Source organism: Cygnus olor, chromosome 2, assembly GCF_009769625.2.
Source record: "Cygnus olor isolate bCygOlo1 chromosome 2, bCygOlo1.pri.v2, whole genome shotgun sequence".
Classification (NCBI taxonomy): domain Eukaryota; kingdom Metazoa; phylum Chordata; class Aves; order Anseriformes; family Anatidae; genus Cygnus; species Cygnus olor.
Window position 1 is genome coordinate 146,144,851 of NC_049170.1, and position 25,082 is coordinate 146,169,932.

The 25,082-nt window shown below is 39.4% G+C and overlaps 1 protein-coding gene across 3 annotated transcripts; it reads right to left on the reverse strand.

The window, feature by feature from the left end:
- Positions 1-539: 539 nt before the first annotated feature.
- On the reverse strand, positions 540-25,068 carry RAD21 (RAD21 cohesin complex component). Of its 3 annotated transcripts, none has more exons than XM_040546931.1 (14): positions 24,757-25,068; positions 17,807-17,980; positions 15,847-15,976; positions 13,486-13,585; positions 12,417-12,523; positions 11,280-11,483; positions 10,556-10,681; positions 10,237-10,359; positions 8,767-8,990; positions 8,289-8,454; positions 7,781-7,932; positions 6,162-6,311; positions 4,768-4,851; positions 540-2,364 (listed from the first exon to the last, which is right to left on the reverse strand). In XM_040546931.1, exons 2-14 carry the CDS (start codon positions 17,948-17,950, stop codon positions 2,173-2,175), a joined length of 1,902 nt encoding a protein of 633 aa, XP_040402865.1. In that variant the 5' UTR covers positions 17,951-17,980; positions 24,757-25,068; the 3' UTR covers positions 540-2,172. The 3 variants fall into 3 exon arrangements, with proteins under 3 accessions (XP_040402865.1, XP_040402866.1, XP_040402864.1); XM_040546932.1 differs by having other exon boundaries at positions 24,853-25,036; XM_040546930.1 differs by lacking the exon at positions 24,757-25,068 and adding an exon at positions 18,315-18,884.
- Between the last annotated feature and the right edge of the window lie 14 nt (positions 25,069-25,082).

Sequence of the window (25,082 nt, forward strand, 5' to 3'; positions counted from 1 at the left end):
AGTTCTCTTATTGGATCCAGGCTGGTTCTTCAATTTCCAAAGACAGCATGTGTCAAACAGAATTCATTACACTGGGCTCTGTATAAGCTCTGCAGGTAACCTAAGTGACTCCATAGGATACCCACTGCTTCTACACGCTTGGACCCAAGTGTTTGGATCTACGAGGAGCAGAAAACACTGACATATCCAAAGAGGCAATTCTAGACGCAAGAAAACAGCAGAGCTAAAAGAATTAAAGCTGGATATGTTCCGGCATTCAGAAGGGACTGGCATGGAGATGAATCACTTTATAGACAGTCTCCTCTAATTTTCCCCACAGACATTCCTAGCATAGAATGCTTCAACAAAACCACAGTACGGCCACTAAAGTAAATCTTCCTTCCTAATGGCAAGGAATCTATTTACACAGTCAAGCTTTAAATCTCTCAAACAGCTAAGTCATTACACTTTCACTTCTAATACTCAAATAAGCAACCTGTAAATACGAGGTCCCTATTACATAAATGAAAGGTGTTCAAAGAAGATACAGAGCTAATACATAACAGCTTATAACACAACTTTTATTAGAAAAGTTATACATAACAGCATCAACTATTTTCAAGAATATTAACCTTGAAAAGCAACAAAAACAGACTAAAAATGTGTAACAAGAAACTAATGACCTTTTCTATAATTAAACATTCAAGTTATCTACAATGTCTCTTTTTACAAAGGGGAAAATCATGGTTTTACAGGCACATCATGTTGAAAATAAAGCTGCAGCAACTTTATACAATTAACTTTTTCAAGGATTATTAAAACATGGTCATCATGTTGTCTCAGATTTTTTTTTAAACATTCACATAATTTTACACTTGAGTATACACTGAAATTTCAGTCCCAAAATTATATCACAAAAGTGCCAACATTAAAACCAGAACCTTCAGTGTGAATAACTTTGCCCTAAAAAAAGTTAAGACAGGTTTCCATAATCAACATATTCACATAATTTCTGGTACTACCTGGTCTAACAGTAAAGCTTCATTCTTGATAGGTAAAATCAAATGGGACTTCTTCTTGCAAAACTGATAAAATGTTTTGAACACAGGAGTGTGCATTATTGGAAAAATTTATACTAAAACCATAAATATATCCAAAGAGTCATTAATACGCTACACAATTAAGTGGAACTGTGCCCGTTTGTACTGTATATTCAAGTTTGTTGCCCTTTCAGTACAGGTGGTATCTGAATTTAGCATCTTTACAAAGGCAATCTGTTCAACTTCTTTTATTCTTATCTTCATACGCCTGCTTAATAAAAATCAGATAATTTACAATCTAGAAGTCTGTTTTAAAAAGTCTGGAGTTTATATACAGGTCTAACAAACCTAAAGCATTTTGATATCTTAAAAGGTTTAAATGAAATGAGTAGAGTTTTCATTCGATACTTATTAACAGTAATTAGCCATTATCAGTAGTGGACCGTAATGAGGTGATAAGTGAAAAGGAATGTTTCATCTAAAATGCTTAACACATGTTCTGTCCTTTCATGTATGTAATAGTATCACTCACAGGAAGTGCTTTCCACAGACACCCGTTTCCCCTTAGCATCAAGGGCTACAAAAATCTGACTGCAAAAATGCAGTGACAAAGCAAGCTGACATATCAGGCACTACCTTTCGTATTGGCAGCTGTAAGAGACCCACGGTATGCACGAAGATCTAGGGAAGGGGAAAAAACACTACTATGAGAAGCAGACTGAACATTTTGGACAAGTTTGGCAAAGTTTTTAATCAGACAATAGATTGGCCATTCAGGTTTACTTGTATAGGTTAAAAATATCACTATTGAATCAACTAGTCAAATTATAGTAAGACATTTTCATTGATACTCAACATTACATGCACCAATATTGCACACATCTGCTCTGCGCTGGTAGAACAATCTTCACCTGGGTCCTTGAGCTGTCTGGTTCCTGCAGCTGGAACTCAAGACACCCACCCCAGCAGTTTCACTAAAATTTTAAGTGGTAGATTTAAAATACAAAAACCAAAGTAACCCAGAAAGAAAACCAAGGACTTTATACAGACAATAAAATCTAAATTTTTCTGCAATGGTCTTGTGGGCCCTACAGATGGGGCAATACACGTACGCGCTAGTGAAACGAACACTAGGTCTGCTGTATCTAACCATTCAAATAATGTGAAATCTGGGACCAGGTGTCGCGATGATGTCGCTGTAAGGCTCCTCCTGTGTCAGCTCTATAGCTTGCTGTTTTTTAAGTACCAGGAAACTGTAGAATTTTGCAGCTGCTTGTTTTCTATTTGTATTCCTGCACAGCTCAAGCAAACTGATAGATTCTGCTCCAGTCTTCGCAAGAGCTCTCTGAAAAACATCAATACCACAAATTAAAAAATTACATACGCACGTGAACATCAACTGGAAGGTTCTGTTTGTCACCCCCGAGACACTGTGAAAGACTGGGAAGGACTCAATGCTGGATGGGGACATTATAACATGTACATAAAAATTCTGCATGGGTCTTATCTAAATGAAACCAAGTAGGTTTCCCAGGGATGTATGAAAAAAATCAATCCTGAGGTCTGTCCAACTTATAGTTACATATTCCAGAAACTCCAAAAATAATCATTATTTATTTAAAAAAATCAGGAGCTAAGGTTCTTTAATGAGGCACTTTTCCCAAGGTGAAAGCCTGTTTATTTCTAAAAATCTTGCTTGTCTGAAACTAAGTACCCAAAAGTTGCTTATGTTTTTTCAAAGTCTTGGCCAGAATATTAAAAAAAAAATCAGGAAAATACATCTGTTTGCTGGCTAGAACAACTACTGACGTCTTCAATTTAAAACAGAACCGTCTGCTCTGGAATATCTACGAGATGAAAAGATATTAGGCTGGCCAAACCAAATTACTTTATATTAAACAGATCTTAACTTTGAATCTCATTACAGATTTAATGTTTCTGTTATCCAGTCTGATCCTTTTTGGGCACATGGAAGAAAGAATCAAACAAAAAGCTAGACATGGCCCAAAGAGAATTAGAATTCTGAAGCTCTTTTCAGAAATCCATAATGAAACAGAAAAAGAACACATCAGGCAACATTACCAACTAAACATCTGTACAATTTAAAAGTATGTTTTAAGTGACAGTTGCACTGGTTTTAGCTGGGGCAGAATTAATTTTCTTCTTAGCAGCTCATCTGGTGTCATGTTTTGAATTTGTGATCCAAACCCTGCTGATAACACACCAACGTTTTAGCTGTTGCTGAGCAGTGCTCGCACGGCACCAAGGCCATCTCTGTTTCTCGTGCTGTCGCACCAGTGAGTAGGCTGAGAAATGAACAAGCTGGGAGGGAACCCAGACAAAACAGCTGACCCCAACTGATCCAAGGGATATTCCATGCCATATGATGTTGTGCTCAGCACTAAAAGCTGGGGGATAATAGGAATGGGAGGGGGCGTAGGACATGTCTTCAGAGTTAGTGTTACTTTCCAGGAAAATGGCTAAACATCTGCTTGCTTATGGGAAGTAGTGAATGAGTTCCTTATTCTGCTTTGCCAGCATGCACAGCTATGCTCCATTTATTACACTGTTTTTACATCAACCCGTGAGTTTTCTTGCTTTTAACTTTTCAATATTGTCCCCCATCCCGCTGAGAGGAAGGAGGGAGTGAGTGTGTGGTGCCTACTGGGGTTAACCCACATGAACAGTTTAAAACAACCTTAAACTGGCAGAATTCTTGAAGACATGCAAGAGAACTGACTTAATTCACATTAGTCTTCAATGTAACACATTTGTGTTCCAAAAATTTAAAGCTTTTGCTTGATTATGTATTTCTAAGAAAATACAGATTATTCCTAAATCTTGTTTTATTGAAAACTCAGCAGCTCCTGAAAAAACAAACTAATGGAACTTCAGAGATACAATAGCAACAAGAAGTTTCTACCAGGAGATAGAGCCTAATTTCAGACAAAAAAAGACAACTTTGGAAAAATCTGGAAAACAAAACCAGCTGAGAGAGATTGGATTGACCCTTCTCAAGGTTTGCCAAAACAATTAACGGGGGGAATGGGGATGAAACCGCAAACCAGACTGAAGAGCAGAGATAGACCTCTATATGCAAGTAGAGGCAAGTTTGCACTTAAGTTTAAGGATATACTACAGGTTTTCAAATTTATTATCAGAAAAAAGCCCTTTGGTTTTAGCAAGCAACAATCCATTCTACAGAAGATTATCTGTGCAGACTAACACTGGCAGTCTGAGGCCACATGCTGAAAAGTAATGCAGCACTTCAGCCAAGGACATATTCCCACAGTTGTTGCAGATTCAGCTTATCATAGCACAGAAGTTTTCAAACCAGCCTATCCAGGAGCAAACATCCTGTAAAATAGTTTTATCCCCAGACCTCAATGATGTTTCCTTAGTCTTATAGGACACAAAGTCAGTGGTCCCAAGGTTTCATTACAAAAAGACAATCAAACCCCATTATTTTAGAGTTTGTATTTCTGGGAATCTTACTTGCACACAAAGCATGTCTGGAAAATACTTAAGTGAAAAGTTTTGCTTCAAATATTCTTTGGAAAAGAGTGGCAATTATATTATAATTTATTCAATTACAAGCCATTTTTTTCTTCCCTAAGACAAAACAGATATTTTAAATCTATAACATCTTCTGACAATAAAACTCTTACTTAAACTTTTAACTCCAGTTGAAAGCATCAGTGGGCACACTCAAAAGCCACCTTAACAGAAAGTAAATTATGATGCGTACCTGAAGCCCATGAAGCATTTGTTGAGTCCTCTTATTCCATCTCCGTTCTTCTTGATCCTGATCACCCCCTGTGCCATCTTCTTCCTGCAAGCAGCCAAAACTCACACGCTTACTAAAACACCAGAAGATCTCATCTACTGAGTTATAAAAGAGGCATTTCTAAATATCACTGCAGCTCTTTCATCTAGATAGACACGATTTAGCCAGGTTTAGACAACTTGATTCACAGGATACAGCTAGGAGAGGCAGGAAATGCGGTACAGAGGAAAACACGCATAAGCTGATGTACCTTAGTAAAGGTTGCATGCCACTAGGATTATACCTCAAAACGTTATGCTGACAAGTAGTAAAACAAAGTTGTTCAGTCATGATGGCTGAAAACAGTCTACTCTAGGACCACTAGTATTGAGCATAGTATCAGCAATGCTTTTATTTTGTAAACATTAATAAACACAGACCTGCTCTCATTTCACTGTGGAAATAGAACCAGTGAAAAGGAAAATAGGTTGCTAAAAGCTGCAAAAGAGAGCTGAGTTGTTATTGCTGACCATGTCCAATGAAGCACTTAAGACAGAAGAGTGCTTATTTATAGAAGATATGTTGCATATGGCTTTAAAAATGAAAGTTGTGTTTCAAAACAGCAATTTTAAAAAATCACCATATGCAAGCAATATCTATTTTGTTTTCCAGTCTTAAGAACTTCAAACTGAACAGAAAACACTGCTTGGACAAATTTTATGTTCCTCAAAATTAAGTCAGCATTTATTTCTTCATTGTACTACTGAAATTAACATTTCTCTGCAAACAACAGCATTTTTTTTTGCATTGCTATGAAAACCATCTTGACTAAAGTCATTCACAATTCTTTGTATATGTGACCTATTAGAGAAGGAAACTGCAGAAGTCCAGCTATATTCTTTTTCCAACAGTAAACCACTTTTTAAAAAGCTAGTTTACTATTTATGCATTTTGGATGTAAATAAAAACGTAAATAAAGTTTGTTTTGATATCCACAAAATATTAAATATTGTGGCTAAGAACAACTTTCCTTTTTTTTTTTTCCCAATATCTAGTTAAGGTGGGATGAACTAGTTAATTAAGATGAAATCATAAGAGTTCAAAACTTCTTGTGTAAGGTATCAAAACCATAAAGGGTGGTTTAATCAGACCATACCTGAGAAATGAAGCACCCTCTAGTTCTAAGGTGAATGCATATATAATTTGTAAAGTGGTCATGCAGCAACTTTAAAATCTCTATTTCCAAAGTGTATCACTTCCCAAGTAAGGAAGTAAAGATTTGGTTCTTATGAATCTACTAAATTAAAGTCAAAACAGTGCCAGGGAACACACAAACCCGTTCTGCATAGCTTGCTTTTAAAGAGCTCAGATCTTACCTCCTCTTCTTCCTCTTCCTCCTTCTCCTTTTCCTTCTCCTTCTCTTTTTCTGGCAGAAGTTCCAGCTCTGGTATTAGCTGGCAGATGTTTTGGGGCTCCTCTGGAGGCATTTCTACAGGTGGTATTTCCAACTGTTGTGATGGTGGATGCTTTAAGAGTACACAGTACAGGTAAGCAGAGACCATTAGCTTAATGATCCTTTTGCCATAGAATACTGATGCTACAAAACAGTTTCACAAAATCCAAGTCTCTGAATCTTAGCTGTTTATCTGAAGCTTTGAAAAAATAGAAGCTTTTTTTGTTTTGTTCTCCATACCTGTAGTTTTAATCCTTTAGGTTCTACTCAAACCAAAATCGTGGTATTACAGCTTTACTAGGAAAAAGGCTTTCCAGCAACTTTTTTTAGTTAATCACCCAAGCTACCGATCTTATTTCTTGGATCAGCACGTGCAACTTTAAAACCCCACGTAACCAGATGCAGTGCTACATGAACACACTTACTGGAACAAGACATATTCAGAGGATCAAAATATCTTCCTTTGCAATATAAGCAGGAAGGATATATATATTTTTTTTTAAGTAGGCACTTTGAAAAGTTTCTGAATATATTATGAGTGATTCTGGTGCTAGATTATCATTCTTAGAAGATATTTTTATCAACAGGAAAATTCAGAAAAAACGTTTAGAAAGGTATATGTAGTCCATTCTAATGGAAAATATACAGTATTCCGCCCCCCCCCCCCCCCCAAGCTACACACAGTTAAATGTTTGCCAGTAAAGTTACTTCTGCACCAGAAACTGGGGTATATGCATACCCCAAACTAGGTCAAAATAATTTGTATTTGAGCATCATACTGCAGGTATTTCTAGAGGTATGCTTCTGGCTGGCATGATCCAAGATTTCCCAACACGTTGTTCACTTCAGCACAAAGTACAAGCAATTGATGCAAATTTCATCCAGTGCCTCTCCCTTTTTGTAAGGCAGCGTAACATTTAGTAGTTTAATTCAACAGGAACCCATTACCCATGAAACACAAGGCGCTGGATAAAAAAATTGCACAAATATGAGAAAGACCGCACAATCCAGGACTGTTCTTTCTCACCAGATTAGCATTCAGAAAGAACACACCTTCGTTTAACATTGTTTCTCTCCCCCTTGACAAATATGGTTTCATTTCAGGCTGTATCACAGCTTTTACAGAAGGGGTAGATATGAAACAGTTTCCATGTCTACCCAGCAAAAAAGCCCTTCCTGAAGATCAAAGTTTTTGTTTGAACCCTTAACCATGGACCAGTGGTACTGTCTTTCAAAGAGGAAGAGTTTGTGCAGTTTGCACTATCCTTTCTGATAGTGAAAGCTGTTCACATACACTTGCCACAACAAAAGATCTTCATATAATTTACTCCTTGACGACTTCTTTTGGATGAAACAATGACACATCCCTATTCTACTTGACTTCAAGGAAAAGCTTAATCATTTAAGAAAAACACCATAAAGACTAGCCATGTAAAGAGATTCTACTATTCCAGCACTACAAAAAGACTACCTCAAATCCACATCACTTCCTGCTCAAAGATACCTCCCACTTCTAAAGTACAGAAGAAAAATATTACTCACAGGTAACACTGGTTCTGGTTCCACTTGCTGCAGTTTGCGTTTAACACCAGTCTGAGGTGGTGGGGGGGGCATAACAGATTCATCTAGGTTGGTTCTGCTGCCTTCCATCATTGATTCTTGCAAGCGACTTGGTTCTTCCAGAATAGGTTCATCTATATTCCATAACAAAACCAGTTTTAGATATGTCAGTACAGTTTGAAATTACAGTTCAAAGTCCAATCTGTTATTTAGAATGAAGCACCCTAACAGTTCGCATAGTTTCTGCAGTGACTTAAATGGAATCGGTACAGATGTGCACACATACCAATACAATACCCACTTAATCCACTGGATCAAAACAAATCTCTGGTCTTCTATTTCTAGACAAAAAGCTATTTTAAGTCAGAGACTGTATAGAAAGCTAAGCAAACAAAGTCCTTTGCTTCATTATCTTTGGTGACTTAATATAAAGCACAATGGAAAACAAAAGCTCTGAGGGAAAGCAGAGCATCCTGGACAAGAAACAAACCAATGACTTCTCGCTGCTGTTGTTGCTGCTGCTGTTGCTGCTCCTCTCTGGGAACCTCTGGGTTTTCAAAGTCTTTAAGGAACTCATCAAGGTTGTCAGCTTCGCCACCTTTCCTCCTCTTTCTTAGGTCTTCTGGTACCAGGGGTGTCAGACAACGAGTAAAGAGCTATAGGGGAAAGGTTACATTATTCGCTATTGTAGCTCATTGTCCTCTTAATTCAGATCAAGTAATCATAGGTCATCTTCCCTTCCCATTTTTAAGCTCCTCTCCAAGAGCAACATTAAAAAAAAGATCAAGTTTTCATTTGTTTCTGTAACTGATCAATATTTAAGTACTGGTGTTTAGTGTTGTATTTAATTATTATTTTGATTATGAGTACTCCTAACACTATATTGCTATTCATATACTGATGTTTACTATCTGAGGCACAAATCTGAATGCAGTCCGTTTAGAAATAAACCTGTACAAAAACATTACCTTCAGTAGCCTGTTATTCCACAAAGGCTGTGCAGGCAGAGAGAAAAGCTTTTCAACTCCCCCAGTTTCTTTCCACATCATCAGTTTCTTTGTAGGAGGTGCCAAGTCCAAAGTAGTAACAATATCAGAGTAGTCACTTAATTGAGCTCGAATGGTCTTGCTGTCCAGTTCTTTCACACTGTCCACAATCAGCTTTCTCTTCCTCTTTGCTTTGGTTTCCTTGACTGTTGAGATTTTTAGAAATTAATGAAGGTTAGCTCAACCAGATACCACGTTGTAGTAGGAATCTTATGGGGTCTCTACAGGTCTTCCTTGCCCATGCATAAAGCAGCCTCAAGAAAGAGGCCATGTTAACACTGGAAGGAATGAAAGCCTCTAAGCACTATCAAAGGCTAAAAACTGTGAATGCTGTCCCACAGCCTACAAATTCTTCTGTGTACGCTGATTCAGCCCAACTGAATCTCCCTAAACATCATCAATATCCTCAGCTGCATATGCCTCCCTCCCTCGTGGCTTCCTTGTTAGGCTGATGTTCTTCATGAGCAAACCCGAGACGTAAGGGCCCTCTGGCCAAAAAGCCAAAGTACTACATCAAGTTTTTTCCCTTAAGCCCTATCTGAATTTCAGTAATGTTAACATGGGTGGTTATCTTACCTGTGCCTCCCATCCTGCTCTAGAATGACTTTACTGTAAATTGTTTACAGCCTGGCCCTCTGCAGCAGACCCTGAAGCTCTGGCAAACGCTGTCTTTGCTGGTCCCAGCTGATCAGCTAGGACCTCTGTTGCTAGCTTGCCACCAGAGGGCAGTGCTAGGGCTTTCTAACTGGCCAAGCAGTAAATCAGAGCCTGGAGTTCAGTCTGAAAATACAGGACAAACTACGTTTTTTCTAGATCTTTTTCTTTTTGAATAAAGCAGGGATCTGTTTTTATTGAGCCAAATACAGTATGAGTTGAAATACAGTGCCTTGCATTAGTGAAATTGCTCATCTTTATTTACTACAACTTCAATACAAAGACTTACCTGCTGGATTCAGCAATTCATTGAAGTCATGAATCACTAGAAAAGTAACTCATTCTATAGGCAACATTCAGTGTAAACAGGCACGCTTGGCCACCAAAAATACCATACTGAGAACGCTGCTGCGCTACAGGCACTGCATTAGAATTGAAGACATGAGGAGGTCTACTCCAATTCATTTTATAACTCACACATTGCTTAAAAGCTACAGAATCATGCTGCTATCCATTTTAGCTGCAAAAGCTACAAACCAGTACTGTCGAAGACTATTGGTACAAGCTACCTGTTTGGAAAGCACTGGAAGACCACATTAGAATAAAAGGAATTCAGCACTCAAGTCCCTGGTTTCCCTCAGCTGAGAAGCACTCAGTAGAAGCACTACACATTCATCTCCATCCATCAATCTAAGGTAGTCTCTTTTGACCCAAGTAGAATATTCCCAGTTTACTCACCAGTAATGTCAATAGGTTCCAGAGCAAAAGCTTCCTCTTCATTGGGAACGAGCGTTGTCTGATCAGTCATAGTTGGTAATGGCTCTACTGGGTCTACTGAATCTGGACTATCTGGTCCACCCACTGCCAATAAGAACAAGTATCATGCACCGTAACATCAGAACAAAAACTCTGCTACCCTTCCCATCCCCTCCTCCACGCCTTAAAGTAGACCACCACATTTCATACTTTTCAGTTCAACATGCTCCAAAGTAATTAGATTCTTAATCAAATTAGTTAAAAACAAGTAATTCTAGATCTAGTCCTAGATCGCACTCACTTGAAACGTTATCATCATCATCCATATCATCATGGGGAGGTTGCTCTGGCATCATTACTCCACCTTCTGAGAGTGCAGGTGGGTCATCAAAAATACCACCATCATTATTACTGAGAAGTTTATCATCTGAAAAGAACGTACGGAAACAGTTTTGCATCTACAAATTCATGAAATCAGTACAAGCAAGTTTATAAAGTACAGAAATTTATGACAAGACGGATAAAGACAGTGCAAAAGTTAATGAAACCTATACTTTCAATGCTGACATGAAAGCCATTAGGAGTATTTTTCCAAGGTGCATTTCAGCTCAAGTTCTGAGCATACACACAACCTTTATTACAATAACATTTGCCACGTTTGCATCTTGCTAGGTTTCTTAGTACTTCAAGAAAGCATTCAATAAAAGTCGCAATGTATTAATGAAACCCTGTGAGGGGTCAAACAAGCTGCAGAATTGCACATTGATTTTTCTCTAAAGAACGTTATGTACACAAAGGAAAAGCTCTGGATGTTTTAGTTTTACTTCATTTAAAAATAAGCAGCACTTAATATGGTACACATCATCAATGCTGCTGTAGCATGCAAAAACCAGAATTCCACTCCTGAATGCACAACCTAGAGAGGTACCTCAGCTACAAAGGAAACAGCCTCCCCATCTCCTCCCCAAGAACTAATCATTGAGGCACAACGTAGGACAGGAAAAAAGTTAATTTCTCAAACATACCCAATATTCCACCATCATTTCCTTCCCCAAAATTATCGTCTTTGTATTGGTCTTCGTATTCCAGGTGATTAGCTTTCTCGTTAAGGTGACTGGTGCTCTGCTCAGGTTCCAGCAGGAGATTGGAAGCACTGGTGCTCACTAGCATGTCATCCTCAAATGCACTACCTTCTCTCATCATCTCACGATCATCCATCCCGAAGTCACCTGCAAGAATATGATTTCATCGCTATAAACGCCAACGAACCAGTATGTGAGAGACCTAGCTTATCAATCAAGAAAGACCCAATTGCAAGACCAAAACTTTTTCATTGTTTTAATCTTGCAATTTTTCATGAAGTACAAAAATCTCTATCGAAACAAATCTTTTCATAGTTATTGATTGCAGAGTTAATGACAAAACAGAAGAAATAACGCCCAGGAATACTACAGCAAATATACTGTTCAATTACAAAAAATAACCATCTCTGCTCCTTAAATCATTTTTTATTATAACCTATTTGAAATTGATTTTAACAAGATCCTGTAACCACATACTCCAAAACAGTTACATCTTATGCCTCAAGGTTGGGCTGCATGTGCAGGGACTGGACCAATAACAAATCAACAACCTAATCAATACCTAGATTACATTTCCAGTAAGATTTCTAAATTATAGATATTATTACACTTTGGAAATTGTTTATCTTTGGATATTCAAACAACTGCTTTCAGGCTTTGATTCAGTTCTTAGAACACTGTCCTTGCACAGATACTGGAAGCAGCAGTAAACCAGTCATTTCTAACTGCTCCAACTTTAGAAACCTCGTAACAGTTACTGACTGAAAATATGCCTAAAACTAAAGTGCCTGCTGACTTATTCATACCACATTTTAAGAAGTAATACTGATACAGTATTTCACTAATTCACCTGACTGAATGTCCTTCGGCTTTGTATGGGCAGCTAGAAGCTTGCTGAATATTAGAAGACAGACTTCCTGGAAAAACTCAACAACATGAAAATTAAATGTATGGAAACACATCATGTTTGATCTAATTTGTTTTTTGTTCTTAATAATGGAAATTCCATTCCACAAGCGCAAGATTACAGCTTCAGAGTTATCAAAATTAGCTTAGTAACAACATAACACAAGATTTTACCGAAGTCATTATCCTGGAGGATACTGATGTTGCCTACTTCTTCTCTCATGGTAATTTCTTCCACTCTGCTCTGGTTTAAACTGAACTGCTGGGCCACATCAATATCACTTAAACAAACAGAAGGCAATTATTAAAATCTCCATAAGGAAAAGTAACAGATAAAGCCTTAGATAAATGTGACATTAATTCCTAAATAGTACACTATGTATTTAAGTCAGTTAATGAAAAAGTTGACAGTGAACACAGAATAGTAAGCACTACTTGTAACACTAAGACTATTAAAGGTTAAAATCTAAAATTCAAATTGTGTTAGCTTCTGGAAAACATATCAATAACCACTCTGTGTTATGCTGGGTCGCTAACTTAAAGTCCAATTTAGTAAGTAAGAACAGTCTCTCCCCCCTTCAACTGCAAAAACTATTAGTACAATTTATCAAAAAGCATAACTAGTACCCAAGTTAATTTCTTAGCAGTGTGTTAAAGTACATTTCTTAAAAGAGCATGATTTTTTTGCAGTTGAAATTTAGTACATAATCCAAACTGTGTATAAACTAAACAGAGCGCTGATTAAAGCGAACTGGATCCCACAAAATTTCCTTATGAATAATCCACAAAATGGTAGCATCAACTTTTTAAAAGTTAAGAACAATTAAAGTTGCATATCGTCAGCATGTTTACAGGCAACTTAGTATTAGGAAGTTATAAGAAAAGTACCGCTACACAAGCTCAGCTAGGACATTTCTGTAAAATTAATCTTGTCTAATTTGAGGAAGTAAACGTAGTGTCAGGTACAGAAGAAAAATACAAAATGAAGAAACCTGAGTTTTTCCAAAAGTTTTTATCATAACAGTTTTAACTTTGGTTAAAATCACAGGCCACTATGAGCTTAAAGTCCATACAAAGATGACTGCATGCTTGCTTGGTGTATTTAAAAGCCTCAAAAGGTACCTGCTGCCCTTTTCTCTTTAAAGAACTTAGCAATGACACTGCTCTTTAAAACCAGATCCTTCTCATGTAAAACCAAACAGCATTTGCATTAAAAAAAAGCAAAAATAAATCATCAGCTTACTCCAGGTCAGGAAGTGGTTGATCAAAATCATGAAATTCCTCGGGTAAGGTAATAGCATTGTAAGCAGCCTCTCTGTTTTCCTCAGGCAAATCGACAACCCCTGCAGAGAAGAACACTCAGAAATGAGTTCCCATTCCTTACAAGGATGGCATTTTTCCCTGTGCTTTCACTGAAGCTTTGCCTTCAGCATTATTCTACCTGCATAAACTTTTTATGGTCTTTAAACTGTTGTGTTGACCCGATGCTAGGTATCTACGAAGAAACCTTAGATATTGTCAGTTTCGGGAATTCAGCCTAAATGCAAAATACCTACCTCTTAAGCCACTGTACTGCATTGTATAACCCTGCAAGAACCGCAAGCCTTCACTCACTAAATAATGTTTGTGTGGCACAATGCTGAGCCATGTGGCTACTACAGGCATTTTATGTCATCACATCACTGTACAGGCATCTACCAGTGCAGGTACCTGCTAGGAAATAATTTTATCAAGATGCTCCAGATGAGCTAGTTAGTCCTATATTTTGGTTTGGGTAAAGCAGTGGCAACACAATCACTACACAGCTTCTGCTCACTTAGCCAGTTCAACCAACCCCTCAAGTCCCAGCACAGTACTGACTGTACTTGGGCTACATGCACAACTCTTCCATTTCAGCATTTAAAATACCTCAATTATCTAAACCACATGTGTGTATATATGTATATACATTTAAATCCTCCTGAGATGCTTAATCTGTTATTCAATGGGTATCCTCAGAGTATGACTATCAGGTTAGCTATCACACAAAAACAGTGCCAGGTGCCTGCTTTATTCAAAAGCTTAGAGGTCAGGACACTCGAAAGTAGATGGGAAATGCAGGTTCAGTTCCTGCTGTAACTTGCAGGAGATCTGAGCTTTATGTTCTGCCTTCTGACCCACACAACACAGGCCGTTCTGAGGTACTGATACTTCAGAAGCACTGCCTGCCGTATTTTCCTCTGCAATGGATAATCAAAGAACCACTGCCCAGAGAGACCAGGAACAAGCACGAGCCTACATTTTACTCATCTTGGTCCTTGGCTAGGAATAAAGAAGCTTAGTCCTCCTTTCAAGGCTATCCAATATTTTTACCTGCTAGCTGCTTAAAACAAAACATGTAAACGATCCTCAGAGCAGACATAAGACAATGCCCAAGCCACAAATCTTGTCTCTGTTCTCAGTTTACAAGTGCCTCAGCTTGCTTCAGGTCAGCATGCCGTTTTTTCTAAGTCTCATTTTAAGGTCCTTCACCTTCTATGAGCACTCTGGTGGGAGCAGGAAAACTGGGAAAAAAATTACCTTCTGAAAATACATAAACTTTTGACAACATCACCAAAAATTGGCAGCTTTCAGAAATCTACCACTGAAAGCTAGACAGTTTAAAAAGCTGAAAGCTAGAAAGTTTAAAACCTTGATCACAATGTGAAGATCAGGAAATGAAGATAAAAACACTATACCCAGATCTGGAAATGAAGATAAAAACATTATACCCATTAATTACTCTCAAATTTATTGGTGCATTGGCTTTCAAAAGCTGCCTTTTAGAAGAGGCTTCCTGAAGTTCAGCTCTAAAATCTATTACACTCGCACAAAACTAAAAAGGTGATTAAGCAGCTGTGAGTATCCAGCAGTGTCAAAGCAACAGCTACGCTCCATCTGCAGAAAATATTTCCCGGGATAAGGATGGAATTAAACAAAAACTATCAACTGTGTATATAACCCAAGAAATTCATTGTTGGACGGACTATCATTTTCAGTATTAATATGGCTGCCCCCTCAGTCTTTATTGGAAAAAATTAAAAGAATACGCAACAATAGGGGGGAAAGCTATGTGTTGCACCTACAAAAGTGAAAATACCTTTGTTCCTTTGCAGTTCACACTTCTTCAAAAAAAAAACAAACTAAAATGCAAAAGCATCAAAAAAAAAAAACAAACAGCCTATTTCCATTTCCTTTTGTACCTCACAGCAAGGCAATCTTTCTCCCGACAGAAAAAAAGCTCCCTTCTGTTCAGTACATGCAAATACAACTGGTATTTTTCAGACTTGTGACAGAAGGTAAAAGCCATGCAGTATATTCCCATTTAACACCATATACCAACAGCCAAAATTGTATTTGAGATCATTTTACTGAATCAGCCCCAATATGAAAAGCTTCGGTTCAGAATTCAATCGAGATTTTTCAGCACACAACTCAGTCACATAGCCAGCCTGAAGTTCACACTAAAGAAAATAGCTTCTCCTGTAATTACCCTATATAAATTTATGCAGTTCTTCTATTAAGACAAGACAGTAGAATTCTGTATCTGCTTCATACATGTTGTCATAGAACTTAAGACAGGTACCTGGACGAAAAGCCATCTTAATCTTAATGAAGGCCTCATTACAGTCTGCAAGAAGGTATTTTGCTTTCCTGTGGTAGATCCTAACAACGCCTAGTAAGAGATGTCCTGAGGTTCGAAGTGCCATCTTCACCTAAAAGCACAGTATACAACCAGTGAGTTAGATGTAGCCTTACTTTTTTCCTCCCATCAAGTTTAGTTTCAGTCACCTTCACATGAGTGTTTCAGTAACATCAAATATCCAAAACAAGTATAAAAAACAGTAGAAAACTCTAAACAAAGAATGCAAGCTCTGCAGTTCTAGATGATCCTCTACATATTACTCACGGATGAGATGGAAAAACATTAGTAAATTAATAGGAATTTCACTCAAGGAATTTACGAACACTGCTATGTCTACTAGGAAAGAGATGACAAGACAAAATCCATTTTACCACAACCTTTCCTGACACCTTTGTTATTTTAATTGCATATAAAAATAGAAAAATGGACAGCCAGAAATTATGATTTGGTTAAGCAAAAAGTCTGGTTAAAACCAGTATCTCACTACCTCTCCATCATCCGTCCCTCAGTTAAGAAAAGCATAGAAGAACAGCTGAAGATGCAGGGTATTCATAAACAAGCACTGTCACATTAAAATAAGCTTCAATTCCCCTCCTCTTTAACCTCACTGCTTTGCTATGAAATTGAGTACTTCATGAACTACCGGAACAGAAAACCAATAAAAACAATTTCCAGGGAAGGACTCAAATATTTTAGTCCAAAAGACCATGAGACTTACATTGAAGCATATACGGAATACATTAGCTCCTAGAAAGATTAAACCAGAGGGTCTAACCTCAAGCTTTGAGAATTCAAAATGGCACATAATATCTCATATTTCAGCTAACTGATGAAAGTCTTACAGAGAGTTAAACATGAAGGAGTGCCTAGCAGTTCCTCCTTTCTCTTCAAGAACCCTGCAGCTCACTAGCGAGTCCATGAACATTATCTTCTCTCTAAATCCTTCCAGAGCTGACACTGAATGAAATCACCCTGTTCTGGAACAGTAAGCATGTCTGTGATTGTATTATAAATACTTTGCTTACAAACAGCAGTTCTTCTAAAATCCATAGCAACACTATTGAAACATTGTATTGGTTTCAACCAAAACAAAGATAAAAATAAGTCTTATTTCTTTTTAACATAGTGGCTTTTCTTATAAGATATTCAAACATCTGCTAAGTGACAAAGCTTACAACCAAATCAGTCCACTAGCTCTTGAATAGTAAATTCCAGTTTTATAAGTAGCGGAGGAAAAAAAAACACTTAAGACCACCAAGTTCTTCAAACCTTCCCTTTGTTTCACAATAACCATACAGAAGTTTTACATTCTTTCAGTTTTGTCCCTATCTGTTTGCTTTCTATAAAACCAAGCAAGAAACTAGAAGCTTCAAAAACAAGGCTTTTACACTACACTGTGGTATTTTTACTGCATGGAAAACCATCTTCACACCACCAGTAACGTTACTAGCTACCGTGATTCTTCAGTTCTTTTTGCTGTGGCTAGGAAGAAACCTGCTTTGTACTTGAGTCACAAGCATAAACAAGAAAATTTCAAGTATTATTTCTACAGCTTCCAGTAACAACACCACCTCTGAAAGCACATCATCATAAGGCCTTTAGAAGTTACTTTGTAGGAAAGCCCAGGCTTTTTCTCTTCCAAACATTTGCTTTTAAATGATGAATGATACATCAAGATACTAGTCCTCCATTTAAGGAAAGCAAAACATTTTTTATAATAAATTGCACAATAATCCGTTATTAGAAAATTGACAACAAAATACTTTCGTGAATCAAACAGCCTGAACAGACCTTTTCACCCTTTAAAACAGCAACACCAAGTGACCCAAATAGTAACTACCGAGGCATACACAATTTCTTTTCAGTACAAGATAACATTACATCAGTGTAAAATAGATACCTTTGGTGAAATGATACTCTCCACGCTGCTCTCCAGGTTACATTCAAAAACATGGGCTTTGGTTAGCTTCTTATCCCAGTGGGCGGCCAGCCATATTTTGGCCAGTGGCCCACGCTTGCTGAGGACAAAGTGGGCATAGAACATGGTCCCAGATGTCTATAACAAAGTGCAAATCTGTAAATAGAAAGGCAAACACATACATACATATTTAGAGAATTCTTGATGGGTAACATCCTTGTAAACACACCCCTCACATTTGCTTTGCAATCATTTACAAACTGTCTGTATTTAAAGAAGCCAACACTTAGAGGTGGTGGTCATGTTATACACACGTTTACTGCAAAATATGAAGCAGGAAGATCAGTGATCAACCAATGCTCCTTTCACAGGTTAAGACCATTTACATAACTTTTAAACGTTTACCATCCCACAAGGCAAAAACCCCTTAAGTACATTACGCAAAGTTGATGAAGATGATACCAAGCTGTCATAACGTAAACATACACACCTTGGTTTTCCCTCCCACAGCCGTCTTCTACCTCGTCCGTTTCTTTCTGCTCTAGCTTTTCCAGTAGCTACCACTATACTATACCATTAAATATTCAGCACTGTTTCAGTAAACCATTAAGCATTTTAAAATATATAGCTGTAAACTTTTCAGATTGCTCCATGTTTTCTTAAAGAGAAAGTAGAACTCCCCTCATTTCGGAGCAAACTGCTCTCTGTCGCAGAATCCTCTTAGTAACACTTCATATATTTTATTCAAGAGTTGATTAAAATTACAAGAAAACTGCCTGCGTTATCCCAAACTTCCTGAAGATTTCACTTCCTTCTTCCTCCTCCACTACAAAGCCAGACTTCCTTTGGCTAGTAGCTACCTGACTACCCTCTTACTGCTGGTAACGATGCCAACGCTGAAAGCCCCAGGGAAGCAGGACACCATGACGTCTTACAAGCTAAAAAAGCCAATGCCACACATGACGTAAGCATGTGATTCAGTTCAACTACAAGCCGGAGATAAGTCTGCTTTAAAGAGGTAGAAGATTCCCCACATGCAGTTTTTTCTCCAGCAATATCCATAACCTAAAAAAAAAGAAATAATAAAGAAATGAAATAGAGCAGGAGAGATGCAACAAGTGCATTGCAGTTTTTGCCTCCTCTGTGCCCACAGAAACACTGCCAGAAGCACACCACTGCAGTGAGCAGGGTCATTTAATCTAGGCAGAACCAAGGCGAGGAACGTTAATTCCTAACCATAAAAAACATGTTTCCCAAATGCATGCCAACGCAATTTGCAAGCAAATAGGGATCACAGGGAAACACAAAGCCTTGGTAAACATGATAGCCAGAGAAAGATTCTCAGGAAGCCAGTTTCTAAACCATTACAATTAACTTGTAATGGTAAATAGGTTTCAAAGCAGCTAGTGGCTGGTATTTATAGGGTAAGCTTCACAAAAAGCACAGGCATCGTTGGCTCAGTGGAAGCGAAGCCAATCTCTAGATACATGGATAACGAAGGAAAAATCCCTGAAAGTAAATGCCAACGATTTGTTGTTGTTAAGTAATAAATGGATATTGATGGATAACAAAGCATAGGGAAAAATAATCTTTGTGGTGTTACCATGCTCCATGCTTGTACCCACTCAGAGGTACTGTTCAACACACAAAATGAAAGCTTTGAATTTCTGCTGCATTAAATACAGAATCTGTTCTGTTGCCCAAACAATTATTAAACCTGTTGGTCTAACCAACAGGCTGACCAATAGTTCTGGCCATAACCAAGAACGGACACACCACACAAGATTTAAAGAAAACCAAGGCCACGTTCAGTTTGAACTAACACCGTAGACAACAAGCATTAACGCTACTGCTAGGACTTCAGTAGACAGGTCTAAGTCATAACGGAGCTGCAAATTTAAAATTGAAATAACATTTTTATGGTGCTGAAAACGCGTGGAGCTAAGAACAGCACCGTACAATGCTGGAAATGAGCAAGTTTTCCTAGGAAGCACAAAAAAATTTCAAAATCTTGAGGAATAGAAGTATTTTTCCCCAGGGGTTTTTGAAAAGCATCACGCTGCCCCAAAGGCCACCGGACAATTCAGTCCCGCACACATTTTCAAAAGCCTCACAGTATTCGTGTACATGCAGACACCTAACTCTGCAGCACAGCATTTTGGTATCTGGAGTTGCTACCACAACCTTCCATGGCTCTGGTGGCAGCAGGCCTGTAAATTACCCAGAAAAGTGAGGAGTATGAGCAGGGGAAGACAAACACGTGGTGAACAAAACCACTTACATTACTCTGTTAAAACCTTCCAACAATTTCTAAAGAATGTGCATTGATTCATGGAGTTTGGCATGATTATTCGCTAATGTTTACAATCATTAAAATATGTAGCAAGGGCTTCACACGATTTCAAATATATTGTTAACTGTAAGCCTGAAAATATAGTGAAGATTTCCTGTTAAATGCAGAACATACTACCCGGACAACTCAGAGTGAATAACTCACCACTGCTTTCCAGGATTTAAAGGGATAATGCAAACATAAAACAAATGGCTGAGATATCTAAGAGGAAGCAAGGTTCCTCCCAAAATTGAGATGTCAGAATCACAGCAAGGCCGATTATGTCACAGAATTGAGGTGGGTTTTTTTGTTTTGACTTGAAAAAAAAAGAGCAAGCATCACTAATAACTTGTCTTCCAAAGAAGTGCCAATCCAAGCCAAAATACTCCCTGTAAAGGGAGCTCACACATGCCAATGGGTTTCAAAACATCTGCTCCATTAGCAATTAAATCAAAGAATAGAGCCTGACAACTGTTACACCACAGAAACAGTAAATGGTCATCTGCTTGTAGTCCTGTCTGCAAGCCTGGTGAGAAGAGCACATTGCATGTGGATGGTATTTAGAAACTTTTGTAGCAAAGGAGAACCAAAGGTAAGTGACTTCTGACAGAGGTTGTCCCTTTCTCTTCAGCCATTAATGAAGTCTTGCCAAGGGACGACCATCAGACTAGAGATCATTTAAAGTGTTTTAATCTGAACTACTGTTAATAGATAGTGCTTCTGTTCATCGAAGCACCAGCTTCCCACATCACAACAGGAGTCTCTGCCACTTCCAAATTCCAGCAAACGTGCTGTACAGTAATACCTGGGCTACAGCCAGTGCACGAAACACGTCTTTACATTCTTAGCTGCATCAAGAAGTTCTGCTGCTGCTGTTTAGAGCATCGGCACAACTGCTTAAAGCAGACCCCGATGGTTGCTCTCATTTTCTTGATATTTTTCTTTTGCTTTCTTTTCAGATAATCCCTTTCCTTCTTCCAGGGTTTTTGCCTGATCTTTTATTCACAGGGAGCATGCTGTTGCAGAGGCATAAAAGGAGAAATACATTTTCTGGCATAATTCAAGACTGGGATGAACGTTAAAGGAACTAAAGAGTGTTTTGGAGTGGCAGAGTGCTCATGCAGGCACAAGGAACATATGTCCTTGGCTGCAAAAGCAACTCCATAAGAACCCTCAAAAGCAAATGGGTAGCTGATGGCTCTTAACAGGCTTATACAGTAAAATCGAATTGCTAATTTTTGAGATTGGTTATGAACCAGGACCTTAAAACTTGTTCTAAGAGCTTCAAAAGCAACAGAAAAACATGTGAGGCAAAAAATCGTATGCACTCACACAAGACCAACTGATACCAAATCCTGACCCTGCCCAATTGTGCTTTTAAGAGTTTTAGCTTGATTTTAATTAACTTTGAATTTGCTTCAATGTGCTGTTATTGTCCTCAGGTTCCTCTGCCTAACTATGTGCCCAAGAATTGCATGGTTTTATTTTTTTTTTTTACTATTTTTCTTCCTGCAGAAGTATTAAAAATTACTAATTTTATACACAAAGTAACCAAACATGCAGAGTGACACGAATACAATACTGATAGTATTTCATTTTCCTACCTGGGGATCTGGTAATTGAGCCTCCCAAAGAAGCAATAAGAAAGCTGGGCAGACGCTACCCATGAAACTTCATCTTAACCATCAGTTCAAAAATATGAAGTCTTAAAATCCTTCTGCATGTTAGAAGGACAAGTATATACACTCTGAAAAGAACCCTCTCGTGGCCTGAGTACCGTCTGTCAACACACTCAGAAAGCTTTATGAAACAACAGTTGACAACAACACTGCAGACAACAGAAACAATATTCAGCTGTGGCACGTTTTAATCTCACCATGGTTCATTTAAAGCAACTACCTTTTAAAAAGAATTTCAGATGATAATTCCTCCATTCTAGCCCATTAAATCCACATCTGCTACCCTACTAGGCCACGTTATGCATACACACACCAGTTCTTAGGTCAAGTCTTTATCTACTGTCACCTATTCCTGTTATAAAGTTATTCCAGAACGACGCTCATCCACTGATCAGCAGATACTTCCCATATTGAAGTTTAAAATCAGCCAGTCATTTTAATTCTTTTGTCCTTATGCTATCCTTCCACTTCAGTTTCTCACTTTCTCTGTTGTTCCCACACATACACAGTTTCTGTTTTGCTAAGCTAAACAAGTCCTGGGGAAGAGTAAGCTGACCTTGTGCACCTGCAGCTGTCAGAGCTGGACCTTGGAAGTCCCACAGGACAGCACGCTCCCCATGAAGCCTCGCAACACTGTGTGACATCCACTCTTCCTCACCTTCACTAGCAGGGCGCTACTTGACTCACCCCGTGACATTTGTGTCTCCCTCACACATCACGCCAGCGATCCAAAGCCTTCCAGATGCCAAGTTCTTCACCTGTTTTTATTTACCTGTTCCCAAATCAATAAAAGTGTCATGAACTGTAGCACTTACTAATTCCCAGGTCCCCTGACCCTGCACATTGGGTTCTTTATTTTCACCTCGTAGCCTGTCACCACGCAGCCAGCCCTGTCTAAAACTTCCTCAGTGCAGGTACACCTACCAGCGCTGTCTCACTACACGACCAACTTTCATTAGCACGCTTAACGCCTGATGCCACTGAAAAAAAAAAAAAATCAATCACAGGATCAGCCTTTACAAACTCCACTAGTAACTCCTTACAGCTCAATGCCTGTTTTCGGTATTATTTCCTCTCCTTTCTTCAACCGCCTTTGTAATATCCTTGTTAATCTGCATTTTTCTATAATTTAATAGATTTCTTTGTGTCACCTTCAGCTTTACTGAACTTCAGTGACAAGTCACCTCAATTTCTTATGTCTACAAAATCAGTTATTGAAAAGATGAAATTGAACTAGTCCAACTTGACTGATAAATGCATACACAGAGGTTTTTATTTGCCTACAGATTTTTTTTCTCCCATTAACTCTTATTCTAACATCCTATGGCCGAGGTTGCACTACCAGGTCTGTAACTGCTCAAAACACACCTCTCATTTACAGGAACTGCATTCCCTGTTCTCCAGTTACAATACACTGCACATCCACATCATCGCACTGCTGGAACCAGCACCCCACTAATCCAAAATGCAGATCTTTCAGAATGCTCCTACAGTTTGAGATGTTTAAACCTTATGAGTAAGTAGGGCTTCTCTCCCCTTGCCATCCCCCCCAACTCTAGCTCAATATCTAAACCTCAGCAAGTATCCTGCCCTAGCAGCCAGATTCAGCACGTCCATTCATCCAGTAAAAAAAATAATCTTACTATTCTTCGATCCCATCTCAACCATCCCAAACAGTTTTGTGCAATTGCAGTTCCAAGTCGAAACTGAGATGCACTTGCACAAACCATTTATTAGTACACTCCTTAAGGGTACAAAAGTTAAGAGGCTAGAACTGCATCTATCAGACTTTTTTTTTCCCCAACAGTTACTCCTCTGTGCTGTTCACCCAAAAAGCTGAATGTAAAAATACTTTCTTCAACTTTGAGGCAAGATGTTACACAGTTAACTGAACAACTACTCTCATTTCTGTGGGAAACCCCAGTAAGTACACTATCAACATCCCCGATGGTAAGAAAACACTAATTTGTGTGGCGATTTAAATTTATCGTAGGTCTCACTAACTTTTTGCTCCTCCCTTTTATTCCTCCCCCAAACGCCTTCTCTGTAGTTAAGATTTTAGATCGGTGTGGTCAGTGTTGCCAAGTTTCACAGAATGTCAAATATTTACAAGAGAACATTCGCAAAATAAAACTCAAGCCTAACCCTAGGAAAGCTTTGATGTTTCCACACTTTTCGCGTAACTCGTTTTATGGAAGAATAGGTCAATGAAACAGTATGCTTAATATAAACATTCACACAATGGGGGCCTAAATGGTAACTTGCATAAACTTACAGCATTTTTTTCCACGGTTCTAAACTTAAGCGAAAGCCATTTTCACTTCAGCTGTGCCATGCCAATGAACCACAGTGACCCCAAATTCCTTTGTTACCGATACAAACCCAACACCTTGCTGTACACTTAGCAGAAGCCTTTCATTCATAATCAGACAGAAATCACGAGAAGGACAGCAAGGTTTACGCGAGACCGGCCAGAGATACCGAAGAAAGACCTCCCTTTTCCCGAAAAGTAAACGTTTTTAAAGGGGCCTTTTGCCGGCCAACAACCCCAGCGCCCAGCAGCCAGCTCACACGCCATTAAGGAGAACCACGAGCACGCTCAACGCTCTGCCATTACCCAAGCGAAAGCTTACATTACACCCGCAAATAAAGGGCCGGGAGACAAAACTCTGCTCCTCCCCACGTCCCCCCGAGCCCGCAACAACCCCGCGGACGCCCCTTTACAACGCGGAGGCAGGGGCCGCTCCGTTAGCGGGACCAAACCACGGTTTCTGTCGGAGTGCCCCGGCCTGGCAGCGGGGAGCCCCCCGGTGCTCGGCGCCGGGCAGGCCGCAGAGGCGGAGCGCCTGGGCCCGACCCCTTAAGCGAAGCCGCCCAGCGGCCGAGGAGCCGCCGCGGCTCCCTCAGGGGCTGCTCCTTACCGGGGTCGGGGGCAGGCTGGCGAGGCCGGGCTGCGAACCCGCTCCGCTCCCTCCTCCTCCTCCTCTCGTCCCGTCCCCCGCGAGGCGCTCCCTCACCCGACCAAGATGGCGGCCGCGGCCCTTCCTGCCGCCCAAAGCGCCCGTTCAAATCGGCAGGATGTTTACGGTTAAACTGCCCCCCGCCGCCGCCCGCCACCGCGCATGCGCGGCACGCAACCGCCCGCCGGCGGCCGAGGGAGGGAGGCAAGGAGGGCGGTGGGAACGGGAGAGCCGCGCATGCGCAGCGCCCCGCCGGCTCCCTCCGGGGAAAGGGGCGTAGTGAGGGG